This window comes from Sturnus vulgaris, chromosome 1 (assembly GCF_052056855.1).
Source record: "Sturnus vulgaris isolate bStuVul1 chromosome 1, bStuVul1.hap1, whole genome shotgun sequence".
In the NCBI taxonomy this organism is placed as follows: domain Eukaryota; kingdom Metazoa; phylum Chordata; class Aves; order Passeriformes; family Sturnidae; genus Sturnus; species Sturnus vulgaris.
This window is the reverse complement of record NC_142243.1, coordinates 120027697-120047250: the sequence shown is the minus strand read 5'-3', so window position 1 is coordinate 120047250 and position 19554 is coordinate 120027697. Positions and strand designations below refer to the sequence as shown.

General features: G+C 42.3%; 1 protein-coding gene and 1 long non-coding RNA gene across 2 annotated transcripts in view; both read right to left on the bottom strand.

Moving 5' to 3' along the window:
• Nucleotides 1–1538: 1538 nt before the first annotated feature.
• Nucleotides 1539–10700, bottom strand: LOC148225459 (uncharacterized). The gene is made up of 3 exons (XR_015807475.1): nucleotides 10231–10700; nucleotides 5001–5280; nucleotides 1539–3319 (listed from the first exon to the last, which is right to left on the bottom strand). It is a non-coding gene; the product is annotated as an uncharacterized LOC148225459 (long non-coding RNA).
• Nucleotides 10701–15851: 5151 nt separating this feature from the next.
• The window catches only part of RAB2A (RAB2A, member RAS oncogene family), a 47960-nt gene continuing 44257 nt past the window's right edge, over nucleotides 15852–19554 (bottom strand). The window contains exon 8 of the mRNA XM_014873071.2: nucleotides 15852–17476. Within this exon, the coding sequence (XP_014728557.1) occupies nucleotides 17381–17476 (96 nt within the window). The 3' untranslated portion in view covers nucleotides 15852–17380. The remainder of the gene's footprint in view (nucleotides 17477–19554) is intronic.

The following is a 19554-nucleotide window of genomic DNA, read 5'->3' as shown; positions in this document are numbered from 1 at the left end:
AAGAAACAGAATCTGCAAATAGCACTTTCACAGAAGGGGGAGAATTACAGCCATTCTCTAACTCCTCAATAACAGGAAATAGAGAGTAGGGAAAAGTGCTGCAGTGGTTTCACCGCTCCAGGGTGGGACACCATCAAGGTGTGGCACAAGTTCACACACATGCACACTCAGTGGTAGTACGAGACATGGATAAAATACATCATTGTGCAGCAGCTACAGAGTAAAGATTCTTTGAAACCTTAACTTGTGCTTCAGCCAGTCGCCAAAGAGAAAGCTGTAACTCCACGAGTTACCAACAAGGCAACTTCACAGGAGAGTGAGGAAACAGCAACATGGCATCTTCATGATTAACCTTATTGGTAACAGCTTATTAAAATGCCCAAGAGATGACAGGGATGAAAATTCACTTGTAGCCAGCCACCCAACCCTTTGTGTGCTGTTGGGAAGAAGTAATCCATCTGATGTAGGCAGCCATTTGGCTCACAGATTAGAAAGAATTTGCATTAATGGCTGAGAATTTCAACAGCAGTTGCAGAGCAAGGGTATGTGTACCGACAAAACCCCAGTGAATTGCTACACTTTACCTAACCAGGTAAACTCTCAAGGTGGGGATAGTTTGTACCAAGCTGAGCAAGTCACTGTGTATGACAGGCATAGCTGTGCAGAGATAAGTTAATGTACTCTGTAAGAAGTACAGCACTGAGATTACTGGGCAGCATTTAAACCTGTTTTAAAATATCAGAACTACAAAATGCAAATGATTTAGCATCACATGAAAATACAAAGGCAGGTTACTTATTCGGTAGACTTTGAAGAACCAGCATCTGTTTTAACAGCCAGGTACAGTGAAATGTGATCTTAAGATCTAGACATTGTCACTTCTGCAGGCGGCAGATGACACCTCATAAGTTGAGAGTCCCCAGACAAGCTGTGCACAGGGAGGCCTTCAGGCTACAAGGGCCAAGCAGTCTGTGCCTCATTCCTGACAACACAGTCCAGGTATTGAGCTTGTTTGAGAGCTGCTGAGCGCTGTGCAGAGAGCTCAGAGCAGCCCACCCTGCTGGAGAACAGCTCTGTTAAGCACATCTGGTTCCTCACCTGCTCAGCACTGTGAAGGTCCAAACCATGCATCAGTTCCGACAGAAAGTATTTGTGCTGCTGCCATGCCCTCCAGGTGGCTTCCTCTAAAAAGCTTTTTTGCTTTGGTGAAGGAAGTTGCAGCTCCCGAGGAAATTCTGTACAGATGTACCAAAAACTCAACAACTTCTCTCTCACAGGCTTGCTTTTACTTTTATTCATGCAAGGAGAGATGTGAAACCGTACAGTGAGCCCAAGCTTGTGCTTGGAGTAACTGCCTTCTGAGCACTTCAGGCTCAGCATTCAGGATGCCATTTCAGAGCCTCAGACCAGCAAAGGCATCATGTTTTGTCCCGTGGTTGCTGGGAAGTAGCTCCAAGGTCTTACAACCCTGACACACACTCACATTTTATTAATCTCTGAACGCTGTCTCAGTCAAATGAAGTGAAAAAGTCAAATGGTTTCTTTTTCTTTCCCAAGTGAAAGTTTTACTCAAAGTTTCTCAAAATGTACAGAGCAATGAAGCACACGAGACTGAGGATGTGTAGCGGCCAACAGAGCACAAATGATATTGATATGCCATAAACTGAAGGAAAACAAAACATTCTTTTTTCAGAAGAAATCATCCACTAACCCACAGCATGCTGAAATACAAGAGCACGTGGATTTTGGTAAGTACCAGGAAGCAACAGACTCGTATCAGAAAGAGCAACTTTAACAACTTCAGCTGAAGACTAAAAGTGCTGGAAATATAAGTGCTACAAGGAGCCACCCTGTGGCACCAGCAAGCTAAGGGAACAGAGGGCAAGCCAGGGTGGACACTTGTGTGGGTTGGTTGTTTTGTTTTTTTTTTTACACTCAAGCCAGCCATAGTGACAAAAGCTGGAACTGGCCCAAACAGCCACTTCTGTGGTAGGGAACTCCTTAACTGAGGACACTGAACCAGAAAAGCAGAGAGGCAGCGAGCTCCAGCAGCCTGCATGCTGCTCACCTGTCAGGCTTCTCAGGGACAAAGCTCCCTGAAGGACATCAGCACTCCCTGATGCCTCATCCTTGGGAATCCAGCAACAAGAGGGAAATTCTACTCCCAACATTTATTCTTTTATGTGGAAGTGTTCTGATAGCAGCAGTATCTTTCACATGAAGCTCTCTCAAGGCTAACCTAAGGACGCAACCAAAGACCTTTAGGGGGGAATAAGTGAAAATGCTGTGTGACACTGCACATCATGACCTGTCACTGTGGGTGGCATGGGTGCACGCACAGCTGTGGGCAGCTGTCCCCAGCCTGTTTACACTGTCCTGTCTGCATTCAATCTCTCCAAAATGCTGCCTATGATGATCTGGAGAGCTGGAAGGCAGCACCCACCCAAGTGCCAGCGGCACAGAGGTGACAAACAACTCACTGTCCCTCCCAAATAGACTCATCACTTAGTTTGCTCGCATATGAGGCAGGATCACTTTGCTTTCCATCTGAATTCTGATTTAACATGCCAGTGCCTGACTGCTCACCTCAGGCTCCTGGTTCCCACTTCTACTGGAGACAAGATCAGACCACCTCTTGAATCAGGAGCAGTAGTGAGTTCTTATAAAAATGGAGCAATGCCACAGAACTGACCTACTCCGCATCATCCCTGCTGGTGAGGACGTTCGCTCTTGGACCGTGACATGAAGTGACAGCTTCACGGTCGGTTTTGTTTTCACCGTGCAGGAGCAGCATTAAGGACTCCCATTTCCATCTTTGACGGCTCAGCAGAATGTGCCTCTTCTTATATGGAGAGACACAGCTATGGCAGCACTGGCAATTTCTGACCTTTGTCCTTAATAAATGGAAGGCATCATATCTAAGAATGAAGTCACACCCCCGCCGAAAGTATCAGCTGAAATAAAAATACGGCAACTCATCTGCTTAGCAACACGGGCTGCCACCAACATGACTTCCTTCTAAAATACAAAGTTCAGTGCGCGGGCTCCACCCTGCCTCAGAGCCGCCTGTAAAATTGGATCTGACTCGCTGAGAGGTCACGTCTCCTCGCTGTGAGCAGGACTTTCCACAGCAGCAATATTTCACTGGAACTTCCCAACACACAGGCAGGGAGGGAAGGAGGGAGGAGGAGGAAACGCCGCCGCAGTCACAGAGTTCACCTGCCGAGGAGGCGAGGCACTGCCTTTCACATTTCCATTCGTCTGTCCTTCCAGACTGATTTTTCAGAGCAGGCGCTGAATTACTTGTTCCTTCTGTGGACTGGGGAGCAAGAGTGATTTCTCACAATTATCTCCTGGGTTTGCATATTCAAGGAGTACTTAGGTGTGACATTCTCAGATGTAACTACGGATGTTGTCATTGCTTGTTTTGAAATGAGAAGCAATGTAAAACTTATGGCCAAACACACACTTATAATATCCTTGAAAAATATTTACAAACTGTCTTTAAAAATACTTATAAACTATTTTTCCTACTTATATTCATTGAGAAAAATGCATTTAATTTTTTTCCATTTTATAACTTTTTTAAATGACTTTTTTGATAATCATGTACTTGTTTTTCTAAATGCTTCATAAAACTGCAAGTCTACAACAATTAAAAAATCCATTTACTTATGTAGTTAAGTTAGATGTGGCTTCTTTCTGATTCTTCTTCTATTCTGAAAGAGGATCAACTAATAGGATGATACTGTTTTCTCATTAAACTCAGGTCCACTTCCCTCCCCACTTGGTAAACTTGTAGGAAAGGGGCTGAGAGGGATCTGAAGAGGCCATCTGGTCCCCCCAGGCTGCACAAAGATAGGATAAAGTAGCCCCAGACAATCCCCAACAGATGTTTGTCTAACCTGTTCTTAGAAACCTTCCCGCGAAGCAAGAGACCTGAACTTCCTAGGTAGCTGGTTCTGGTATTTCACCAGCATTCACAAACAATTGATCAAACCTCTTCTAACCTTTTACACATTGGAAAATGTATCTGATTCCCTCTAAAAATTATTTCTAAGGCTCAATATCCTTCCTTCCTTCACCACTTCCTTTTGTATTTTACATCTCTTATTTTGTATTACAATCTCTTTGTTTCTCTCCCTGTTCTGTACTTTGTTTTTCAGCACAGACCATGAAACCAAGGACAATGTGGCAGTTGGGAACTTCCTGGCACTCAGTGGAGTCATCTTTACTTTGTTCTTGATGACTTACATATGCCACCTATTGATAAATCCTAAGAGAGCATTTCACAGGAACACTACATTGTCCACTGCAATTTTGTTAGTGATGCTCTACAAACTCCCTATAACCAGCTACCCTGACTTCTCTATGAAACTGATAATTTATTTTTCTATGTGAAGTTCATTTTGAATTCTGTACTGATCATCTACATCATCACTGTCCTCCTAGCTTGGTGTTATTGAGACATTTCATAAATGTACCCTGCATTACACCAGGTTAGTTTATTCTTTGTCTATTTGTACACTGGCTTTATCATGGTACTATCCTGGTGCCTTACAGCAGAGTAATTTGTGACATCTCTTCTGTCTCTTTCCTTCTCTCTCCAGAATGGTTTGCATGGAAAATTTGGTTTCAGAAGGATATAGGGACATAAATAAAATCACTGTATGTTAATATAGAGGAAAAAAAAGTAAAAGAAATTGTTCCTTCCACTGTTTCAGATCCAGTCTGAGACATCAGTCTCATACATTGTGAAGATGAGAAAATAAGTCTCATATATAGTTAAGTTTAAAGGTTATGGAAACGTTTTTCTGTTACAGACTAGCACAACACTTTAAGGGCTGAAATTTTAAATATGAATCAATGTTTAGGTATGGAAACAGCACAATTTGGAGGAAAAGGGGAATGCACTCACACTTATTATTAATTATTGTGGGTACAGAGACATTTAAAAAGTGTGAGATATATTCAGCAAGTGTGTAAGGACTTTTACTTACTTGTACAATCTTCACAGTTCCCCACATGTATCCTTTGTGGAGCACTTCACTGCAAGAAACAAAACAACTGGTTGGCTAGACAGAGTTTGATCATAGAACCTATGAGCAGTTTGGGTCAGAAGGGACCTCCAAGAGCCTCTAGTCCAACCACCCTGCAATGTTCAGGGACATCTTCAACTCAATCAGGTTGCTCAGATCCCAATCCAACCTGACCTTGAATGTTTCCAGGGACGGGACATTGACCACTCTGACACCCTGTGTCAGTTCTTCACCACCTTCACTGTAAAAAAAAAAAAAAATCCAACAGACTTCTAATCAGCTAAGTATTTAATAGACTACACCATTAATTGAACCTTAAAACAAAATGTACTCTGGCAATACCAGCTCACAAATAAAGGAATATGTCACTTCATGCTTACACTTCATAGGAGACATGTAAGATCTGATTCCATGAGGTGCTGCATATTTGTCACTCGTGCTGACATGATTGGAAAGCAGAGGTGTTCTCTGATGTGCCAAACATGAAGAAACAAAGCTGGAGCCATAGGTCAGTGTTAAAAGCACCACCATCACCAGACAACATCTCAATTTGTATCATGCCATTCTGCACGTTTTCTGTTTCTGTTTTGCATAAGTATCTAAAATTTGTTTTATCCTTTAAGAGGAACACCTTGTTCCTCTCAGTTCCTCCCTGCAGGCTCTGCAGCACTGAGGGAACTCCCCTGAAAGCTTGGCAGAAACTCACCTCTTCTGTGCACAAGTTTGTTTATACTTTGAGTATGACAAGCAACTTACACAATCATTGTATTTGCTGGTACACTCTGGGAAGATCAACAGAACCTGCTTGTTTCAGCTAAGGTGGGAAGATCTCGTGTCCTCATCCAGTGGTGTCTGAGAAGGGAGGGGATGTGAGGCACATCTGTAATGCCACAGGTCACACTCCAAAGGCTGCCCAGTTTGGCAGTGCTGCACAGAACAGCACAGCTCAGCAGCAATGGACCAATTGTTTTCTCTCTTAAAAAACACAAGCCAGAACACGCCGAATTTTTCGCACTGAGTGCACAGATTGTATCACGGCTTCCAAGGCAGCAGGTTTTTACCTGGAGCTTGTCTATAACTTAACAGAAAAGCTGTAAAGTAGTTGCTAAAAGATAAAGATAACAGATGCATTGCTGGCACGAACATTCATCTTTGGTGTAGCAGGTTACTAACATGACTTTTGAGTCAGAACACTGCACATGCTCTCAGGCTTTTTTATTTAATAAATAACATACCACACACCATGTCCACCTTGCAATCTGTTGGGAAATAAGAAATGTTGACATGGTAGGTAAAAAATCCCAAATGTGATGGCAGTCATATTGATGCCAACTTCTTGGAAACCAAGTTTCATGATGCATAAAAGCTGCTCACTTTCTTCAGAGCTAGGCTTAGCTTTTTGAGTTATATTCTGGTGGCTGTTGTACAACCACCAGAAGTTGACATAGTATATTATATAGAACAAAACTTCCCAGAAAAATAACAAATCAGCTTAAGTGAAGGCAGACACTAATGTCTTGGTCAAGGGAGTACAACTCTCTTAGTTTTGTACCTTAGTCTGAATGGCAGGCAGTTCTCAGAGCTTGGATGAAAGGGAATTGCAGCAGGATGAAGGGAGGAGCAGGAAAAGGCCCACTTCCACCTGGAGTTGCTTTTTATAAGCCTCCCTGCTACTAAACAGGCAATCCCAGTGCTTACAAGGATTGCCCCATGGGAACCTTGCTGACAAAGGCCCAAATACACAGTTTATTCTTGATCCAGAAAGAAAAACCAAAAGGAGAGCCTTCAGAGAAATAAGGAGAGGGATCATAAGTTCAATATGCTAGAAAGGCCCTTTTTTTTCCACTACTCTCCACAGAGATTTAAGGCTAGCAAGACACAGATTCCCAAATAGAAAGAGCAGCAGCAGTTATTGTAATAAAAGGATCAGTGTACCCAGGCCTTGGATTTTTTCAAGCAGAAAATATTAATAGAAGATCTCCAGCACCAACACAGAACACTCTGCTGTCCTGGGTCTTTCGTGCATGTTTATACAAAGGCACAACGGTATTGTAAGGGTTATCATCAAAGCCAGTAAGTCCTTCAACCCTCCCACCAATCCCTAGAAACAATCTTCTGAAAAACAGAGATACCACCACACACACGCACACACAACTGAAAAAAAATTACAGGCAATATGTGTTTTTAAACCCTCCCTGTTCTTTCCCCTGGTCTAAATGCCATAAAATCCCAGCAGTTTAAACTGCTCTAAGAATTTTAAAGCTATCATTCACCACAAATCATAAGTTTCACTACACATTTTTCACCCCCCTTAAAAATGAAAACCCAGACCCAGATTTCAGCAGAAGTGAGACCATTGCTTCACCACGATTAGATATAAGCAAGGGAAAACAAACCAGGCAGTGCTGGGCCTAATGCTGTCAGCATTCGTTCTGTACACAGAGCTTTGCTGGGCACTTCTCAGCTCCAGCACACATGGTAGTTTTTGCAAGATCATGGCCTTGTTTTAGTATAACACAATCAAGATAATTTTTACAAGGTCAGAAAGTTGGAATAAGAGGAAACAAAATCCAGGCCAGTTGTGTCTGGAATCAATTAGGCTTATGTGCTTTTCAGATGCTGCTTGTCTTTCTATTAAATAGTATTTCAATGTATACTTTCTATTAGTATGTACATAAAAGCATGCATTTCATACAGTAAGTTTCTCCATGGGTGGGTTAATTTAAACCCACCTAAACTCGGGATGTCAGGAGGTCAAAAAGGAAGAGGTGTTCATCTGTGAGTGTTGGAATTGTTCTATTGGCATTTAGAGTTTAGTTATCTGCCTCCTCAATGGCAAACTGCTCAGAAGGGCCAAATGCCCAGGCATGTCTGTGGTGTACTCTACCTGTCCAAAACACAAATTAAAACCAAAGCATTCAATCAGGTAAATACGAGCTATGCCTGCTGTCAATTTTTAACCATTTTGTTGAGTTGTAAGATTTAGAGGAAAAAATCCCCACATCGTTTTGCTTTTCCAAAATAAAATTTGCTGTCTAAGCATCACATTCAGTACTGAATCATCCACAGAAGACTTCATTTAAGGAAAAGTTGACTTTATAAGGAATTTCCATTTTCTCTACATGAAGCCAGTCTAACTTATACTAAAATGAAAGCCTGCACAGAAGGAATGCACAGGGGCACGAAATCCAGAAAGATCTGTACTGCATTTGCAAGTAAAACAGGTAACAGTAAAAATAATGATTTGTTGCTCATGTTGTGAAAAAAAATTACAGACATAAAAATTCTACTGTCTAACCACTTAAAGATCAAAATATTTACTTTAATTGTTTTTTTTCTCACCTTCATTTTGCCAAGTATGAAAATAAAGTGAAGGAATTTGTTCCTCTTCCACTTCAGTAACTCCTTAACATAAAAGTTGAAATTATTTTGGATAGCGCTATAAATAATAATATGCAGTGAAAGAAGTTAAACCCATCAGTTTTCCTATTATATTTCTAAGCAGAACAGTTTTGTGCTGTGCTTACAGTTATTAGCCAGGCTCAGAGCCGGCTCGGTACCACAACACTCGGCTCATGTACGCTCCAGCGGGAGCCGGCTCGGAGGAGAAAATCGGGGACGGGCTCCAGGCAGATTTGCAGGGTCAGGGAGGGGCGACAGGCCGGGCTGCCCTTGCAGTGACACAGAAACCGATTCCCTGTTCGCAGGGAATGATTTTCCTCGTGCAATCACCCCTCCCACGCTTCCGCGCAGTCCCACAATGGTGCGGCTGCACACGCGGGCAGCGAGGGGAGGACGCGGCCGCCTGCAAGGGCGGAGGTCGGGCAGGCCAGCGCATCCCGGAGGGAAGCCCCGGCTGGGCTGGAGAAGCCGCCTGGTTTCCGCACGGCCATTGTTCTTTCCGGGAACGGGACGCCGCGTATCCCGCGTCCCTGTCCGCCGGGCGGGGCGGGCTCCCCGCGAAGCCGGGAGGGCTTCGCTCCTTGGAAAGGTCCCGCTGCTCTGCGGCTCTGACCCCCGGCCACAGCGGGCCGGGAGCGCCGTGCCCCCTCCCTCCCAAAGGCTCCGCTCGCACCCCGCCCCTCCCGCCGCCGTTCCGTGTTCCCAGGGACTCGCAGGGAGCCCCGGGACACCGCCTCAGGATCGCGGATGGCATGGGGAGGGGACCAGAGGCGCGCCCCTCGCAGGACAGCCAGGAATAGCGAGCAGCCGCTGCCGGGCGCTCCTCGGAGCCGCGGGGGGAGCCCCGCAGGGACGGCGGGACCGAGCCCGCCACCGCCGCCCGCTGCCTGCGCCCCCTCCCGCAGCGGGCCGGAGGTTGCCGTGGCGACGGATCGACCCCGTCCCCCGGGATAGGGCTCCTCGGGAGCCACCGGCACGGCGCGGTCCTCACCCGCCTCCCACGGGGAACCCCGTCCCGCCCCCTCTCGCAGCGACGTCAGCCCGGACGGGCTTTCCTGCCCCGACGGCGCCCGCCCGCCCGCCTCCGTCGGTCACCGCCATCGGGCACCCGCACCGGGGCCGTGTGCCCAGACCCGTCGGGACCGCGCTCCGTGGGGGCCGCCGTGTGCGGCGCCCGCCGCCACCTCCGCGCCTCCCGTGCAGGCAAAGCTGCACCCGTTTAAGCTGAGCCCCCTGTAGACGTATTTATTTCGGTTTAATAGGTGTTTATGGTATGTTAGCCCGGACCTGTTCCTAATCAATCCGAGCTTAATCAAAATAACGCAGATTTATACCGGCTCCGGTGCCAACCGAGCAGGTGTTACCCCGCACCTGTGGCTAAGCCGGCGGTGGGGCGGCCGGGGAGCGACAGCCTCCGGTGCCCAGGGCAGCCGGCGGGGCCGCCGGGCAGGCGGGAGGGCGATGGCTGTGCCCTCCCTCCTTCCCTTCCCAGCCGGACCGACCGCCGCCGACATGGTCAGAGCCAAAGCACACGAAGCTCAACAGCCGTCCCCGGCAGGATGGAGAAAGAAGAAGTTGCACAGGGACGTCGGGGTAGACTTTTTTCATTTTCTGTCCTGGCTCACGCTAGGAGCACATGGTCGTGGTAAGAAGCCACAGCGCTGGGAGGAGGAATTACCTCATGGAATTGCAAGCACCTTCCAAGTAAAGGTGGAGTCTGGAGCAAACAGGAGATCCAGCTGATAGTGGTTGATAAGCCTAGGGAGTATCGCATTGCTGTTTTGCTTACCTCAGAGACGCCTCAGTGCTTGTGGAGCAGGAAGAGGAGACTCTCCAACACACTGGCTCCCAGCACCCAGATAATGAGCTGTCTCCTCCTTCCTGCAGCCAGCAAGCCGATGTCTTGGCTCACAAAGCAGCAGTTTCAGTAGAGGCTTCTCCTCCAATACATCGTCTCTTCGGTTGGTTGAGCAACAACCCCAGAACTTCAAAAATTCAGAGCTCATTGAAGGAAAGCTGCTTTTCGTCTTGCATAGCAATTGAATTAAACTGGAAAGCCAGGACGAAATGAAGTTACTCGCACTTTCAAAATAAAGCTCAAACCAAACGAAACCCCCCATTCAGATGGTGCTTGGCCAAAAGTATGACTAACAGGCAACTGCATTTTTTCTTCTGTGATCCTTCTGAAGCCGTCTGCTACTGGTGGATGATCCAGGATCCGGGATTTTAGCAATCATCACTTCATCCAAAGTTGATAAAAGTGGTTTTTTTTTTGTTTTGTTTTTTTTTTTTTGTTTGTTTGTTTTGGTTTTTTTTGTTTGTTTTTTTTTTTTTTGTTTTTTTTTTTTTTTTTTTTGTTGTTGTTGTTGTTGTTTTGGGGGTTTTTTTGTGTTTTTTTTTTGGTTTTTTTTGTTTTTTTTTTTTTTTTTTTGTTTTTTATTTTTTTTTTTTATTTTTTTTTTTTTTTACCAGTGGTAGTTAATACAGGTCTTTCATAAGAATAGGGAACTGTAAATATGCTACTCTTTCTTGAATCATTTCCCTTAAACAGACACCCGAACTCCGAGAAGGAAAGCAAAAGGTAGGAGAAGTAACAAAAGGGAAGAGAAGTAAACTGGAAAGAAAATAGAATTGGACTTGGCTAGGAACCCAGAGAAAAGCCAAAGCACTTAATTTATGATGCACAGTGGTCAGTCCTGCACATGAGAATGTCTTTTTCTCTGGAGTTATGTGGCTTTTTAGAAAAACTTCTCAGACAGAATTACAATATTACACGAGTTCACAAACTTAATTTCTGCTTCGTAGCAGTAACTATGGGAGATGCCACAAGCGCTTTTGTTTGTGTGCAGGAATGTTTTACTTCTGAAATGAAAGTTGGACAACACTAGGCAAGGAGCAGCAGCAGAGCCCATCCACTGGATTTTTGTGAACCATTGATGGGTGACAGACCTTCATCAGTGACCAGTTGGCTTAGGTCAGTCAGCCACATTTTGCTTAGAAGTGGCTGGATTGACTCTCAAGGGCACAAGACACAGAAATTTTTCTGTGTTCTGATACTCTTCTTAAGTCTTAAGCACTTTAGACATGACACTAACCAGCAACTCAAGGTCCAGTCATCCTCATAAATTAAAATGGGATTAAAAAAAACTATAAGGACAATCTGTTTCTAACTACAATCAAGACAAAGCTTTGCTGCATTTGTATACAGCAATCACAGACAGGTGTTGTACATTGATTCAGGGAGTTTTCTGAGCCAACAGCTGACAAGTACCTTTGCCCATCTCTTCTGCTGCTGTCTCTGTCCCTCCTCCTAAAAAATATTAATTCTCATGTATCCTACAAATTCCGGACACTGCCTCAGCTCCAGTCTTAGTGCTGTCAAACACGCACCTGTCAACAATGTCCAAATTTAAAAGTTCCTTCCTCACAGCTGGTCCAGTCCTCAAACAGCAACACCGGCCCAGGTGTGGGTGTCAGCACTCAGGTGCTGGGCAATGCCTCAAACTGACAGCCTCTCCCTGCCTCATCTTGGGAGACAGAAGCAACCCCATGGATTTCTGTCTTCCCAAGCATCCTTGCTATTTAACTATTTTTTAAGGCACATACTTTCAGACATTTCCTGCGTCTGAAAATGTTTTCCCATGCCATAATCAGAACATGCAGTGTTTACTTGACTGCTTTAACCCAGACAATGTTAAACTGACAATTGTTAGCATGGTACCTTGGTGTCTTTTGAACTGTCCTCACACTTTAGGATTTTCCACCCTCCCAGTATTTTATGTCTAAATCTAGGAAAAGTAATGGAACTAGGCTTCACTTAAGAAAGGCTAATTAGATCCTGATGTAATTTACAGTAAATGCACCATAGACCCAACCATCAACAGGAGTCTGTCCAATATAAACATTAATATCTCTGACTCTTTAATGAAAGAATTCTAAAAATCATAACTATGCTGGGGGGGGAAACTCTTAACAAACATTCATCTACATTTATACTACCACAGACAATTTTACAAGAACTTTAATTTGGGAGAGGAATACAAAGGCTATGCAGAGTTCTAAATAAACTTTGAAGTAGGTTTTTCTGTACCTTATTTCATCCCTATGCTACAGAGCTGTGGGATGTTGCAGTTAAATCCCATTCTAAGTATCTGATATGTGTTCCAGTCCATACATCAAGTCAAACACCTATCACCATGACACAGAGATTTGCAACCAAACACAAGTTTTTACAATTTATTTTAAAGTGAAAAGTATACCCGATGGTACAGAATAGCCGTTTCTTTACTCAGCATTCCCAAAACAGTGTGCTTTTTTAGGCTGGGGTATAAGTGACTGTGGAATACAATCGGTTTGCCTTCTTCAGCTTGGGTTGGCTGTGGTAAAATTGCTACAGCAACAATCTCTTTCTTCAAGCCAATGCTAAAGCAGCAACACTTCCCCCCCTCCCCCAGCTGCTAAGCAAAGAATAAACTTTTAGCTTTGCCCCTCCTTTATTGGAAGGGGAATAGGGTAATATGCTGTAATTGGTTTTCCATGTTTGCCAAGAGTCTGTTTCCTCTTATCATCCACAATATTTAACATAAGTCTTGTAATAGTTCCAAAAATAATAAAATCTGTCCCAAGAATAAAAATGATAGATCCACAACATGCTGCTTTTTTTGTCATGGTCTCGGTTTTGTAACATTCTGTTAGTAGTTTTTATTGCCTAATGTTGTGGTTTCTTTCATACGCGGCAGACCCAGTAAAGACATTTCATCAGCTACTTACACAGCAGCAGCCTGGATTATTTACAAATGGAGATTTCAGTAGTGTATTACAATAAATCACCACTGCATACTGTTAAAGTTACATTGCAGCAATGTGGCAGAAAATAACACAAGAGATTCTAGGGGGAGGAACATTAAGTATACACAAATCATACATATGATCTCAGCAAACAAATTTATTAAGATAACCAAATAAAACCTGTTAGTCTTCCTCTGTCTCCCCTATCTCATCCCATGCAATAGTGGAAGAGGACTAGGCAAATTATATCCCCCCACACATGCAAACCAGCACACACAGTAGGTGTAACAAGTAGCAGAGCCCGTGCAATACTTCCTTCATGGTTTTATACCACGCAGCCAGATAGCACAAATATCCCTCCCTCCCTCTGCCCCACCCTTCCACCCCTAAAACAAATGCCCCATACTGGGCAAACTCCCGTAAGCTTGGGAGCTATGGATACGGAGCAAGTAAAGACAGCATTTTGCTCACAGGATTTAGTTTGAACGAAACAATATGAAAACAGAAAAGACTATAAGGAGATAATACACAGGAGAAACTTGATTTAGAACCAAAAAAAAACAACCCCAAAACAAACAAATCAACTAAAAAACCTAAGAAGAAAGTTGTAGAACACTCAGTAGTATCAAAAGAACAGTCTGTTAAGAGGAATCACTACCTCAGGCCTAAGTATTTACAAAAGCAATACCCTACTGGTATCAACTAAGAGAAAAATATAGGCACATTAGGGTACCCTCTTTAAGAACGGCCACTTAAAAAAAAAAAAACATGCAATGCTCAAAGTCGTCTTCTGATATTTCTAAGTTCGTTTAATATACTTTTCTTCATTCGGATTCAGTTTATCTGTATTTCTGAACCTGAAAAGGTTTCAATTGCTTCCCAAGAACAGATTTAGTCCTCTAACAGTCACAGGTGAACTCTTAAACTGGAAAAATTATTTCTGCTTTAAATGTGTCATTTGGTGTGCCCTTCTAATCCTAACAACATATAAATGTTGCAGCTAAAGGTTCTTCAACGACCACCACAAGAAACTAAGTGTCACAAAAAGTAACACAGCAGAAAGGATGCAACGCTGGAGAAGGGGATGGAGCTCTCACTGCTTGCTAGGGGCTTCAGACACTCGCTACTTTAGCTTATCAGCAAGTGTTTTGGCAGCCGTTTTACCTTAACTCACTGCTGAGCCTGATCTGCGCAAGAATAAATCAGAGTGACTGAAACCAAAAGAGAGGCACAGGTCTAAGACTGAGGGGGAGTTGTTAATCTTTCTTCATTGACTGCCAAAATTCCTGGAGCATTTAATTTTTAGCAGAAATGGGAGAGACAAGTTTTTAGTCATACTTAGAGGGCTTATCACCCCATTCTTCCATTTTATTTTCAAACTATACTTTATATCCTAAACTGGACTAAGGGAAAAATTGCACCTTAGTATCATTTTAAAGCATCAACAGCTTCACATTACATGTAACAGCTGTACAAGTTGCTGAGAAACCATGTTTTGGTTCTTTGGTTGTGAAAATATAGCCAACAAAAGCAACTGGAATTCAACATGGAATCTCAGCAAGTTATCAGTCACTCATGCACAGGTAAAACTGAAACCTGGGAAAGAATCATCTTATTAAAGCATACACTTTAGAAGTAAATCTTCCTGCTAAGTTCTATGCTATAAAATTTTCAAATTCTAATGGGATAAAATAGCATCAGGGCTTCTCAAGAACCCCTACAAAAATAGAGATTTCTGTAGCAACAAAAGGTTTACATGTGCATAAAGTTTGTGACAAAAAGCCAGCCAGAATGCATGGAAATTTCAGTTGTGTTCTAGCTACTCTTTGAAAGTACCACAGTCTTAACATAATGTACAGTCTAAGACTGGCATGTGAGCCAGGACCAAACCAGCAGGATCAGCAATTGATTGCATACATGACTTTAGTAAGTCACAGCATATTCCCCCTGCCCCTCTCAGCCCCCAAAAAGCAGCACTGGTGGCTCTTTATGATAGTAGCCATGGATTCCTGGGAAATTCTATACCTCTTCCACATTTTCAGAAAATGAGACTGTCAGATGCTTTTTTTTCAAATCATCACCACTTAAAACAGCATGAATTTTTGTTCTTCTCAGGGCAGTGTACAAATGCGCCCTCCTGCTCCCTTAATGGACAATTTTTACGGCTAAATTTATTACCCTTTGTAGTGAAGCTTAGGTTGCTATATAAGAGCACACTTTTCTCGCTTCTCAAGCAACTGAATTCTACATTGCCAAGCAAAAAAACCTTTAAGTAGTTAATTCAGGCTAATAGTCCTGTTTGTTCACTCCTTCTTGTAAAGAGCTAGTTAGAACATGCCAGTTTTCCCTTGTCATCCATGCAATTCAGTCCTATGGTTTTATTGTCATTGAAAATTGTGCTCCAACTTCAACTGAAACACTGTGTGCTATAAATGCAAACTTTGAATAATAAACAGATCGCAGTTGAAAGTATGTAAATGGAGTAACCTCTTAGTAATATAAAAGTTGAAAACAATTATATTACATTGCTGCAAATGTTCCTAAATGTGTAAAAAAGAACTGAAGTCAGCAACTAACATAAATCTGTACTGGTTCCCCCTTCTCTGAGATATCAACGAAAGGTTCCACACCATTTTTTCAAATTTTATTTAATCTCAGAACCACTGCTATGTTACACCCGTCAGGCTGAAGTTTATTCACGCTGGATGTTCAAGTTCAGACAATTAGAATGGGTGACATGAGGATCCCTTTCCCCAGTGTTGTGTTGCAGTCAATATTGGTCCAAAAGTTTTGCAGTCATTGCTTGCCCCCAGCCCCTTTATTTCCCCCAATACATGAAGCATGGCCTAGCATTAGCGTCACCCTTTTGTCTGCAATTATTTAAACAGGATGAGATAGAAACTCAGCTGTTTGCACATTTCTATGAAAGGTGACATGAACATTCTGTATTTTAACAAATAAACACTTAAACACAGGATTTTGTTTTGCAGTGTTGCAACCCTTTCATTTGAGGAAAAGTATGCCCCCTCCCAGCCATCACCATAATAAGTAACAAAACATTTGTAGTTTTGATTTTCATCAAGATTTCCAAACTGGCAGATTTTATTTTCACACCCTCTTCACAATAGACAAGATGCTTACCATATATTTAGGATTACAAGTTGTCACTAAAAGAAAACTTTACACAACCACTATACATTTAGGTTGAAAAACTGTCCTTGCATGAAAAATATACCTAGAAATCAAGTGGTAAACAAGAAAAAAAACATTGAGAAGATTAATGTTTTTAAAATGTGCCATTTCAAATTTATCAACTCCTCCTCTACTTTTCACCCATACTCTGTTTTCACCTATAGTATTTGTTAAGGCAAACAGCTAATCCATTTCTGAAGAGGTGTTGTGGAAATTGTGGATAAACAGCAAACATTTGGCATTAAAATAGATAGCACGTATGTAGCCTCTAGTAATATACATTAAGCATCTCTCTCGGACTTCAGGATAATGACAGGGGAGCATGAACATGCTAACAATGTCAAAAAGGCTTAAAATTTAGCATCCAAGCAATTCCTATTAATGCTTCTGTAGTTTTCAAGCTCTAAGTAGTATAGATTTTATGCAAATGCATTAAAGAATTCTAGCTTGGCAAGTACACCCAAGCAGGTTATTAAACTATATATACAGAAAGTGATAAATACAGAATTAAAAGAGTCCTTCCGCTTCTCTTCATAGCCTTGAAAATTGACAAAAAACTTGAGGACAGCTCTACAATATTAAACATTAGGTAACCTCAGGAGCTGGGAAACCTAACTACACAAACTGATTAAAATACTCAGATGACTTTGTAGTGTTTAATACAATTCAGTTCGTAGTCAAGGGCACAAGACAACATTTAACAAAAATAATCACATCAATTGACCTAGAAATCAAATGTAAATAGATATGAATACAATCTCCAAAATCTGTCTTTAAGTGAACATTAACCATTTATTCAAAGTTATACAAGAATTTGAAGGATAAAGTCTTCTGCAACAGGAAACCAACTTACAAGTTTCATGTCTCAGTTGAATTGGAGGCGAGCGGGGCAGGGGGAGGGAAGGGTGAACAAACAAGTAAGTAGGCCCCATCCAGGCAGCTAGAAAGTAAAAACAGGCTCAACAGCAGCCTCCTCCAGCTTGTTGTCCTCCCTGATTGCCTGCAAGTGTTGCGTTGGTGGCAGCATGTTGAGGGCCAATTTTTATGCCATTTGCCTGAAATGAAGTTAATACACAGGGTAAATATTTCAGAATATATTTGAAAAGCTACTTTTTCTATTTAGAAAATCATATAACAAATTCTCCTAATGTATGCAATAAATACAGCAAAGTTTGTAGTTTTTTCCCCAGCATGTTCTTAGTGATTAAATATTATTTAGAGATGCCTTCCTTCTCATTTATATTTCAGCTCCATGTTACACTCTGCAGCTTAAACCCCCCAAAAAAAACCACAGAGCAAGAATTGTATTTAAATACTACTTGGCATATGGCTTAAAAATACATAGCATTTGCTAAGAATGTATAACCTCTCCCCTCTTGCCACAATCTCCACTAGTTTAACAGTTTAATATAAAACTTTTCCTCTCTAGACAGCATTTCTTTCTGTGTTGAATCAGCTGTAGAGGCTAAGGGCATACGAGTGTTCTGTGTCATCAATAATTCCTGTGATCCCAAAAGACATGGCTACTTGCCAAGAACCCACACACAGCGTAGCTCTTTCATTCATCAAAATCACACTTATATCTTAACCCTCACTCCCTCAAGTGGATTTTACCTAAAAATACAGCACTTTGAGAAAAGTAATACAGTAGCTTCAGAAATTAAGCTCTTAAGGAAACTTTGCGTCACAGCAAATCTCAGATTTATGGTGCTTGGCAGTTGTTCTGCAGCAGTGGTAGCCTTCGGGTTTCTGGCACTCGCTCAGTATTGACAGCAGCTGATGTGGTTTCTTTTCGCTCTTTGACTCCTCTTTAATAAAAAGCATGCCCTATGGCTCATTGGTTTTGCCCCCTCTGGGCTGATAGCAACTTCTTGAGGAATCAAGGAGCCAGACTTGGCATAAAGCCAAATAAGTAGCACGGACTGTTGGCTCTTGACAGCATATTGCAATCAAAGCTCTGTAAGGCACAGTAAAGCAGTCAGCTACTATATGAAACTCGACAGATACAACGAGCATGCTTTTTCAGTCACTCTGAATGCTCTCCAATTTATATTGCACTACCAAATGCATTTCTTCAGGAAAGATGTGAAAGACAATTTTAAATTTTTCATCAGTGAACTGAATTTAAGAAGTGTTTCACCAAAATGCGCATACACTTTCCAGTCAGAATTAGTTTAGAGGATTACTATTCAAGTCTTATTTAGCTTCAAGTTTCCTGATACATTACTTTGCATACTACTGAAGTTTCTCACTTTTTCCTCTCTTAAGTCATGAGTATTATTTTCAATAGTCTCAATTTACTCATGTTGAAATATATTGAGCGGAAAGACAAAGCTACTTAATTTGAGTCCTGCCAATTCCCTCCCTACTCTGAACAATCCTGCAAGGACTGCAATATTTAAGAGAAGCATCACACTGACAGTCTGGGCACACCTCTCCACAAAGCAGAAACACAACAGTGGTGGTGCAGATTTTCACATGTGATTTCACTAAGCACCTCAGCAACAATATTTAGGGACATTCAGGATAAAAAAACCCCAACTTGATCTTCAGAAAAGACTGACCACTTCACATTGTCAGATTTTCTATGAGACTGTTAACAAAGAGTTTATAACATTTCTATACAATACTAGTGTTATGAAGCAAGATTTTCAACAGCACAGTAATTTCAAAATTTAAGAGATGTTACATGTCTTTCTAGCTCTCGTTCCCCTTTCTCCAGCTCTCCACCCCCAACCAAAACAAGCAGAGGTACAGGCTCCAATAATCTGTGACTTCAGTAATATGCATAAGCAAAATAGCTAATCTTTTATTCCCTACAGTATCCAGCCACCTAAACCAGGAACATTTCAAAAGTCTTTTATGTAACTCTCAAAGCAATCCCTCCCCTAAACTGGACAGCTCATGGAGTGCATCTGGCATATCAACATGGTCCCCCATTTACATAGTGGAAAATTATCTTTGAAAACAGATGACACCATATGGAGAAGTGGATGAAAGTGGATTTTCTTCTCTTTTGGGGATTTATATTATTTTGCAATGCTTCATGGATGGATAGGGTCACTTATTTTAATCCATTTTTAACACAATGGCAGACAATTCTACATCCAAATGGAACAGACAAATCCTTTAC